Genomic DNA, 9,211 nt, shown 5'->3' on the forward strand with positions numbered 1-9,211 from the left:
TTCCTGTCCTGATTTGCCAGAACCATGTGGGTGGAAGCAGTTCACGTGGAAAGGTCCGAATCCCCAGATTCTCTACGGGGCTTTGGTTAGTGGACCAGACCAGAACGACCATTACGAAGATATCAGAGACGAGTTTCTTTATAACGAGGTGACGTTGGATTATAACGCAGGGTTTCAGAGTACCGTTGCTGGACTTATTTATTGTGACAAGGTGATGAAACGTGAGTGATGTTCTTAAATGTGATATTGAGACGTTTGTTTGTAGTAAAGTTCGAAATTTTCACTAGAGTTTTATTTCGTCAAGTATTAACATATTGTTAAAGTTAACCCCTTTTGTCTTCGGTTTCGACTAACCTGGAACACTTATTTAGATTAACAAAATGACACTCATTTGTTGCTAGCATACTCTGACACCGTGAGACTTCTAAGATCTTCAAGCGGTATACAAATTCCATAACCTCGCTCCAAAATTTGGGCAAACTGAACCCCAACTATCGAATCCATTCCAAGGTCTGCCAAAGTCGATTCCTTGTTAAGAATTCTCGCATCCTTAACCCCTAGTAAATGAGCAAGTTGGTCAAGCACGCTGTGTGAATTTCCGTTGACGATGTTTTTTTCCGCAATCACTACACTAGAGACAACAGCGTCTGCTCGCTCCAAAAAACGTTCCAAAACCTTGAAACATGACCCTAATTTCTGGGCTACGAAACCTTGAAGAGGAATTTTTTTTTGACCCACTGCTTTGGCATAAGCCCCAACCTAAAGCAAGTAGTATTAATTTCCAATTAAACCCTTTTCGGAGTTTACATCGTCTATGGGACCCCACTGTATCGCCAAACCTGGTAGACCATCATTTCGTCTTTTTTCACAAAGTCGTTCCATGACGGAGTTGGCCATTCCATAGTTGCTTTGGCCAGGGTTGCCACGTCCACACGACATAGACGAAAACATAACGAAGTACCTTTAACACCAAGTGACAAATCTGTATCTAGAATTAAGTACCTGAGGTTTTTGCAACATTGTCGTGTCACTTGGTCCAACGCAACAGCAATATTAGCCTTAGACGATAACGACTCCTTAAATTTTTCTTCAGTCTGATCTTCAAAGAAGGCGTCTTTCAGTACCACACACAGATTAAAAACGCCATCCACTGGTCCTAACTCACTTATTGCTTTTTGGATTAGTTCCAGACAACCCTTCTTGGTGGTGGTGTCTACAGTAGACACTGTTACAGCGACACCAGAAGACCTCCACAGCCTGAAAAGTTCTTGTTATTATGGTACCCGCAATGTGTAAATCGTACCCAATTTTGCGTTTTTGGTAGCCACTTTGTAGTCCCACTCGAGACACCAGTACCACCTTTCTGGCACCATTAGCCACCAACCACTGGGTCAGTTCTAACCCAAACCCCCCCAAACCTCCAACGATGACATAAGATTTGTCTTCGTCGCACGCAAAGTCACGTGACCCATCTTGACTTAAAGGTAAGTGCCTATAAGTACCCCACTGGCCATTTTTGAAAACGTTAACGGCAAAGTTCTTTCTTAGTTGGTCTTGATAGAAAACACTGCCTGAATCAAACTCCGGTACTTCGTCCATCGTGACAAAACACCTGAGTTTGGTACCACCACGCTCCAGTCTGACACAAGTCGTCAACCCTAAAACACCCTCAGGTTCTACGTTGCTGGAAACAACCACCACATTTTCGGTTTTCAGAGCACGTTGTAGGGTAGGCAACCAGTTTAACTGTTTCCAGGAAAGTCGTACGTGTTTGACATTATCAACCGATTTTGACTTTTGTAACAATAGTAGTTTTTCGTGGGGAGTGCAATGTTCGGTGAGAAGTTCTAAATTGGCGACTTCCTTATACCGAAAAGAGGGTTTTTCGCGAGTCAAGATAAAACCGTCTTGACTAACAAGTGCCAAAATTTGGTCCAAAAGCTCTGGTTTTTGCAACACCTTGGTACCAACAACCAAAAGCAAATTTTTTGACTTGTCGATAATTTCTGGATATTTGGTTGCGCAAATCGTAAACTCGGAAGTGACTGTAGGCATTCGTTGTATTATTCGGTGTACCAGAGGAAGAAGAGAGTCACTGTTGTCGTCGACAATTTCTACCGCCTTGATACAACTTGTCAAACTTTTCTCAACTATAAGCTGTGTGTTGACTATTAAAGACTCCTCCAGATCAAGCGTAACCACGTTTGGAACAAAAACATATTTTTCTAGAACCGGTGATTGTTGACATTGTCTTTGACGAAGTTTCGTACTAACGTCAAAAATTTCAATCCCTCCAGACCTACAACCAAGTAGCTAAAAACACCTAGTGGAATTTACTCACCCACCTTATGGTTCTACTCTTCTTGTGAAAGCAAAAATGGCACGATTTCGTCTCATTGACGATCTTCAAGTGACTATTAACATCTATTGTCAACCGCCTGATACCAACAGGTAGACGAAGCAAGTGGGTACTATCTTGCAGCTGCACCGTCTGTATAATGCTATCTATGAAAGTAGTCCAATTGTTTTCCCAGCGGAGTGACCCCTCACTTACTTCAAGGTCACACTTTTCAACCCCTTGAAACAAACCACTGAGACAACTCTAGTACTTGTCTGTTTTGACCCACCTGTAATTGTACCCTTTTAGATTTAAAGTCTTGTAGACTTCGTTTTGTGTCAAAGTTTCACTCGATTTCTGCCCAAACCAAGGAACGCTCATTTGGTATTTCTTGATGTCGTCGGGTACGAACACTCTTCCGCAAGCTACAACTTTGTTGTCTTTGCAGACCTCAAACTTTCCACTTTTGGGTAAAATGGATACGAAAATGTCAATATTGTCGAGAGGTACGACTTCTACGAATTCGCAATTTTCGAAGACGATTGCTGGTACTAAACGTGATTTGAATGTCTGCCAGACCAAGTTTAAGATTTCGCTTGGTGGAATAGTACCAAGTCCGTCGATTTGGTGACCAGTTAGGTATTCATGGTCCGTTATCTTGTAACTTTTTTGCAATGGAGTGTCTGTGTCTTCTGAGAATTTGTAAGAGTACCAGTTTTTGTCACAATTCCATTTAATCAAATGGGAAAGCATGGGTGTGTTTCGATTTACCGGGAATTGTGCATTTGGGTAGAGTTTGTGGATTTGTAAATCGTGACCTTCTTGGTATAGTCTGAATAAATGAATATTTTACTTTCTCTGGGTCAACGACAATGTAAAACGTACCTTCCTAGTATATGAAAGAAATTAGTTGTTAGAACCATGTCGTCGTTGTTGATTCGTAGAGGTTTGTCTGAAAGATTAAGCACAATGGAATGCTTCGAAATGTCCACAGAGTGATTATTATTTTTATTGGGTTTGCCTAAAAGAAAACTCTGGTCAAATTTTTTTCCTTAATTACAAGTCGTACTTTTGATTGCCATTTCGACTGCCTCCTCCAAGCTAATTTTGCCTTTACAATAAAGAACTAACACCTGATGGAATGAATCTTCTGCCACTGGTGTTAGCTCAACCTTCAACACTCTCAGCACCTTTGCTTTACCCAGTTGTACCGCAAACCCCCCAAGCAAGGTATCGTTTTCGTCGAAGTTGGCTTTTAGCTGAACAAACCTCTTCAAAACCCTACAAACAAAAATTTGGTTGAAATTGTCACGGTCTGGATTTCAGTACCTGACAACAGTGTCTCGAAAAAGGGACACTTTTATTGACTGTTGTTTCAAAGACAAGAAACCACTTTCAAGAGGTCCAAAAAACACAAATAGTTTCTTTGGGTGTTGACGGTACAACTCCACAGATATCTCGGCTTGTTGACCGTCTTCCAAAATCGTGAATCCTCTATACATGTGCCCATTGACATTGTCTTTGAAGATGTGGTGCAGCAAATTTACAAAGTCTGCATTTGGTTGTCGATTTATTTGGTGAAGTGTTTCAACAACTGCTTGTTTATTTCTTCCACTAACCAAAACTAGTTTGGGAAAGTCATTTGGTGTCGACTCGTTGTCAACTTTCTTGCTTGCAGGTTCTACGATCAAGTGGGCAATATTTGCTCCCCAGCCAAAGCAGTTGATTCCAATGTACGTATTATTTGGTAGTTCTTCTGCTTGGGTGACCACCCTCATCCTATTTTCCTCGAATCCTTTGATCCCTTTTCTTAATTGGTCAATATTTATGGTTGGTGGAATTAGCCCAGATTCCATTGCGATGATAGCTTTAACTAGAGCACAAAGTCCTGCTGCCGCCTCAGTGTGACCTATACTGTTTTTAGTAGCCCCAATAGGAAGAGGTTTTTGTCGTTTTTGGGCAATAGCCACATCTATGGACTCAGCTTCCTGTGGATCACCTAAAATGGTACCGGTTCCGTGGGTTTCGAGGTAACCAATCTGGGATGGGTGGATTCCCGATTCTGATAAAGTAGCTTCAATTAACTCGGTTTGTGTTTTGGATGATGGTGCAAGTAAGCCTCCGACTTTGTAGCCCTCACTCCCTGTTCGAATATGGGTGATCTAGAACAATCAAGGAAATTGAATATTTATTGTTGAAATGTCCCCATGGTGAGTTAGTTACCTTTGCATAAATTCTTTTGGCGTGTTTTGCTTTTTGAAGGAACACACAAGCGATGGCATCAGATCGGGCGTAACCGCTGGCGTTTTCGTCGAAAACTTTACATTCACCATCGGGACTTAGAACTCCTAGTCTAAAAACAAGAGTGGATTCAAAATTTTTGGTTTTGTTGTTGAAATTAATTCTGTTAAACTCAAGATTTCGTGGTATTTTGAATAATTGTTCTGATTCACGCAACAAAAAAATTTGGTATTCAAAGTTGTCAGTCCCAAGAGAAAGTAATTAAATTTCGAAAAATTAGAAAGGATGTGATATGTATGACATAATTGAAATACGAAAGAAAAATAGCATAAACTAATGGAACATGGGACGATGAAGAACAAGTACGAATTTTTACGGTAGATCCAGATTTAAAAAAAAAAACATAGTTGTATGATAACATTTTATAATTTCACTTTAAAATTGCCAAATCCAGTACTTTGAAATCTTGCAAACGTTTAAGCTTTGCCGAAAGCATGACTTCAGATTTTTCAATTTTTGGCGTTTCTAAATTTTCAATTTTTGGATTTTTCATTCTCGATTAATTGATTTCTAATTTTCCCATTTCTCGATTTTTAGAATTTTCAATGTTTCGATGTTACACATTTTCAATTCTGAAGTTCCTCGATTTTCAGGTTTCTGATTTTTCAGGTTTTACGGTTTTCGACTTCGATATTTCGACTTTTCGATTTCCTGACGTTTCAGATTTGGGTTTTTGATTCTTCACTATTTCTTCAATTTTCCAGTTTTTCAATAGTTCAGTTTTAGAATTTTGCAATATTTTGATTAATCCAAGAAAAACTCAATGTTATCCTTTTTTGACTTTTGATATTTCCGTTTTTGAGTATTTCGACATTGAATTTTTTGATGTTTTAGTTTATCAGTTTTTATTTTTTCGATTTTTTCATTTCAGATTTTTCAATTGTTTGATTTTTTTGTATCGGTTTCTCTATTTTTCAATTTTTTAGTTTTTAATATTTTAGATTTTTCAATTTTCCGATTTGTCGTATTCTCGATTTTTCGGTTCTTCGATTTTTCAATTTTTTCAAAATTTTAATTCTTGATTGTTCAGTCTTTTGATAATTCAATTTTTCGACTTCTGGGTAATAAATTTTTCGGTTTATCGATTTTTCAGTTCTTGGATTTTTCAATTTTTCGTATCTTTCGGTTTTTTGATTTACAAATTTTTTTCTTTCTCGATTTATTGAAATTTCGAAACATTGAATTTTTGATTGTTCAATTTCTCAATTTTTATTAATATTCAACTTTTCAATTTTTCATTTTTTAACTTTTCGATTTTAGCCTATTTCGATTTCTCAATTTTTCGATTTTGGACCTTCCAACTTTTCTATTTTTCGATTTCTCTCGATATTTCAGTTATTGCATAATTATATCGATGTACCGATTTTTCGACTTTTCGACTTTTCGTTTTTTCAATTTTTGCCTGTTTCAATCTTTCAGTTTTTCGATTTTTCAATTTTTCAAATTTTGAATTTTCGATTCTTCAATTTTTCAAATTTTGAATTTTCGATTTTTCAATGTTTCGATTTCTCGATCGTCCGATTTTTCGATTTCTCGATTTTAGATGTTTCGTTTTTTCAATTTTTCAGTTTTAAAAATTACCGATTTTTCAATTTTTTCGGTTTGTGATTGTTTAATTATCCGATATACCGATTTTTTTTATTATTTTAAATGTTCGAATTTTTCAATTTTTAACTTCCATTTTTTAATTTCTCAATTTTTCGATTTTTCAATTTCTCGTCTTTCTCGATTTCTCGATCTTTTGATGTTTCGATTTCTGGATGTTTCAGTTTTTGTATATTTACATGTTTCATGTTTCATCAACGAAAACGTTTTCTTAGTTTTTAGATTTTTCAATTTTTCGGCTTTTCGTTTTTCTTATTTTTCGCTGTTTCAATTTTCAGTTTTCCGATTCTTCATTTTGTTTTTCAGTATCTCGATTTTTCGATGTTTCAGTTGTGAGATATTTCAATTTTTCTTCGACTTTATAATTTTGCAACATTTTGGTTTTAAGATTTTGCAACATTTCAATTTTTCCGTTCTTCAATTTTTCTTCCATTTTTCAATTTTGCAATATTTCGACTTTTCAATTTCTCACTTTTTTCTAAATCAATTATCCAATTTTTCGGTATTTTCATTTTTCAATTGTTAAAATTTTAGAATTTTTGTTTTTCAGTTCTTCGATTTTTCAATTTTTCGAATTTTTAAATTTTAGATTTTCCATTTTTTGATATTTCGATTTCTCGATCTTTCGATTTTTCGACTCCTCGGCTTTACATTTTTCAATTTTTTTTGACTTATTGAGATTTTAATGTTTTGGTTTTGATTGTCCAATTTTTAAATTTATCAATTTTTAAATTTATCAATTTTTTAATTTAAAATTTTCCTATTTTTCAATTTTTAATTTTCCGTCGTTTCCATTTCTCGACATCTCGATCTCTTGATTTCTTGCATTGAAGTTTTTAAATATTTCGATGTTTCGATTTTTCGACTTTTTCGATTACTCAGTTTTTCGTCATTTCAGCTTTCTAGATTTTTCAATTTTTCGATTGTTCAATTTTCTTATTTTTCAATTTTTCCGATTTTTTAAGTTTCAGATTTTCGATTTCTAGATTTCTTGATTTGTCAATTTTTCGTTATTTTAATTCTTCAATTTTTTAAATTTTAGTTTTTTAGAAATTTCGATGTTTCAATTTTCCGTTATTTGTTTTTCAGTGATTTGAATTCGAAAATTTTTGATTTTTCGTTTTTTTTGAGTTTTCGATATGCCAATTTTTTAAAATTTCATTTTCGTTGACTTTTTAATGTCCAGATCTTTTCAATTTTTGGATATTTTAATTTTTCGATTTTTTGTTATTTGGATTAATTGATCTTTCGATTTTTTGACTTTTCGGATTTCGATTTTTCGGTTTTAAATTTTTTTCGATTTCTGAATGTCTCGATTTTCGAAAAGCATTTTTTCCCGTGAATTCTTTGCTGAAAATTTATTCCACTCTGGAATTCAATTATTTTCAAAATTTTTAATTCAATATTTTTGAGGTTAGGTTACTACGACCGTGCTACAATGACTTACTCTGCTATCTGCCGACAAACTTCAGGATGCTGCAGTAGATTACAAACAACAACAATAGCATTATCACACTTCCCCATCTTTAAACTCGAGTTGGCCATATCTAAACCAAGAAAAGATCCACAACAATCCATTATTAAGCCACACGATGGACCCTTAACTTTCAGAAAGTAGCTAATCCGATGCGCGATCTCTGACCTCATCCATCCACTCTGTGTCTCAAGAGTACCACTCGTGGCAAAAATTTCGCTATCAGTACATGACGTTACCGCAAACACCGCAGTCCTTGAGCCTTGTAACTGACATGGGTTAACACCAGCGTCAAATATGGCCTCCATTACAACCTCGAGGGACTTTCGTGTCATGGGACTCATGGTTTGGGCTTGACGGTGGTGGACGCCGAAAAAACCACAGTCGAACTTCTCTGTGTCTTTGATCACCCCGTATTTTTGGGGGATTCCAGAGAGGTTCGGGTCCCAACGACCAGTGTCCTCCCGGAGGGACTTTTCCTTGTTGAAGAGGGTCGTTCTGAGTTCGAGTACATTGTTGGAATTGGGGAAACGTCCAGAAATTCCTTGAAAAAATAAAAATGGACAAGGTTAATACAGTTTAAGTGGATTAAAACTAACCTGTAATCGCAACCCCACTTCCTGCGGGATTTGCTAACAATTCTTTGTTGTAATGGTAATTGCCCGACATGACGATTTGTTAAACACTGGCATTCAATTGATCAAAACATTCCTTAAATATTCACTTTTGCAATGGAATTAAGCGAGTCTGTGGTGATTTAATTTGAATGTCCCTTTGTTAAAATTTTGTTAATGCAGGTTGTTATTGTTTTGTTTCGTCAGCTCATTACCTTGTGATCACAGTGTCAAACTTTTGTGCACTAATAGTAATAGGACTGCATAATTGGGTCTAATATCTCATAAAATTGCATAATATTCGACGACCTAAAAGTTAAATAGGTAAGTTTGAATTCTTGCGTCAACACAACACGTCAGTAATTAAATATTTGAATTATGAATAAGCCCATTTTGAAATAGCATAAACGACGAAATATATGGAGAAGATTCTAGCCACCGATTTACCACAATCTAAACGCTTTTATTTACTATCATCTAGTACCAAATCTAGTGGAAGTACCACTGAAATAAAAGACAACGATTAACTATCCCACACTGCACTCAAACTGAGGTACATAGATGGAAGTACTCACACGTACGTGTTACAGTTGAAACATACCGAAAACAAGAAAATCTTAACCGAGAAGATCCTAACCACCGAGAATAAAGATTTCAGTTTGATGAAGTACCTAACAACAGTATCAACAATATCGAATTCATTGTTAAAAAGTTTGACGAAGTTAAGTAGGTGTGAAGGTCTGTTAGACCGCTCTCAAGTACGGGTTAACGAATAAAGGAATTTCGACTTTGGAGGAGTTAACGTCAGTACAGAGGAGTAAAGTGTTGTGGTACTTGAATAAGGTACCAGTTGTTGTGAAAGTGTACGAATCTAGAAAA

General features: G+C 36.0%; 2 protein-coding genes across 3 annotated transcripts in view; one reads left to right on the forward strand and one right to left on the reverse strand.

Moving 5' to 3' along the window:
• The window catches only part of LOC135139051 (uncharacterized), a 29,081-nt gene extending 28,800 nt beyond the window's left edge, over positions 1–281 (forward strand). For both annotated transcript variants that reach the window (XM_064069137.1, XM_064069138.1), the window contains exon 7: positions 1–281. In XM_064069137.1, coding sequence (XP_063925207.1) covers positions 1–229 — 229 coding nt within the window. In that variant the 3' untranslated portion in view covers positions 230–281.
• On the reverse strand, positions 278–8,627 carry LOC135139050 (fatty acid synthase-like). The gene is made up of 13 exons (XM_064069136.1): positions 8,318–8,627; positions 7,692–8,262; positions 4,562–4,691; positions 3,668–4,500; positions 3,408–3,619; positions 3,224–3,359; positions 2,628–3,170; positions 2,346–2,591; positions 1,304–2,299; positions 1,003–1,257; positions 808–961; positions 407–759; positions 278–354 (listed from the first exon to the last, which is right to left on the reverse strand). The coding sequence occupies exons 1-13, from the start codon at positions 8,385–8,387 to the stop codon at positions 324–326; spliced, it is 4,530 nt and encodes a 1,509-aa protein (XP_063925206.1). The 5' UTR covers positions 8,388–8,627; the 3' UTR covers positions 278–323.
• Between the last annotated feature and the right edge of the window lie 584 nt (positions 8,628–9,211).

The sequence above is a fragment of the Zophobas morio genome, unplaced genomic scaffold, assembly GCF_036711695.1.
Source record: "Zophobas morio isolate AGI-343-1 ecotype UQ-CSIRO unplaced genomic scaffold, CSIRO_AGI_Zmor_V1 ptg000030l, whole genome shotgun sequence".
Lineage (NCBI taxonomy): Eukaryota > Metazoa > Arthropoda > Insecta > Coleoptera > Tenebrionidae > Zophobas > Zophobas morio.

What these genes read in the sequence shown, in the direction of transcription:
- LOC135139050 (XM_064069136.1), bottom strand. Translation starts at nt 8,387, where the DNA reads ATGTCGGGCAATTACCATTACAACAAAGAATTGTTAGCAAATCCCGCA. An exon ending in AGTCGAAATGGCAATCAAAA is followed by an intron (nt 3,360 to 3,407) that starts GTACGACTTGTA and finishes GTTTTCTTTTAG; the next exon opens with GCAAACCCAATAAAAATAAT. An exon ending in AAGAAGAGTAGAACCATAAG is followed by an intron (nt 2,300 to 2,345) that starts GTGGGTGAGTAA and finishes ACTTGGTTGTAG; the next exon opens with GTCTGGAGGGATTGAAATTT.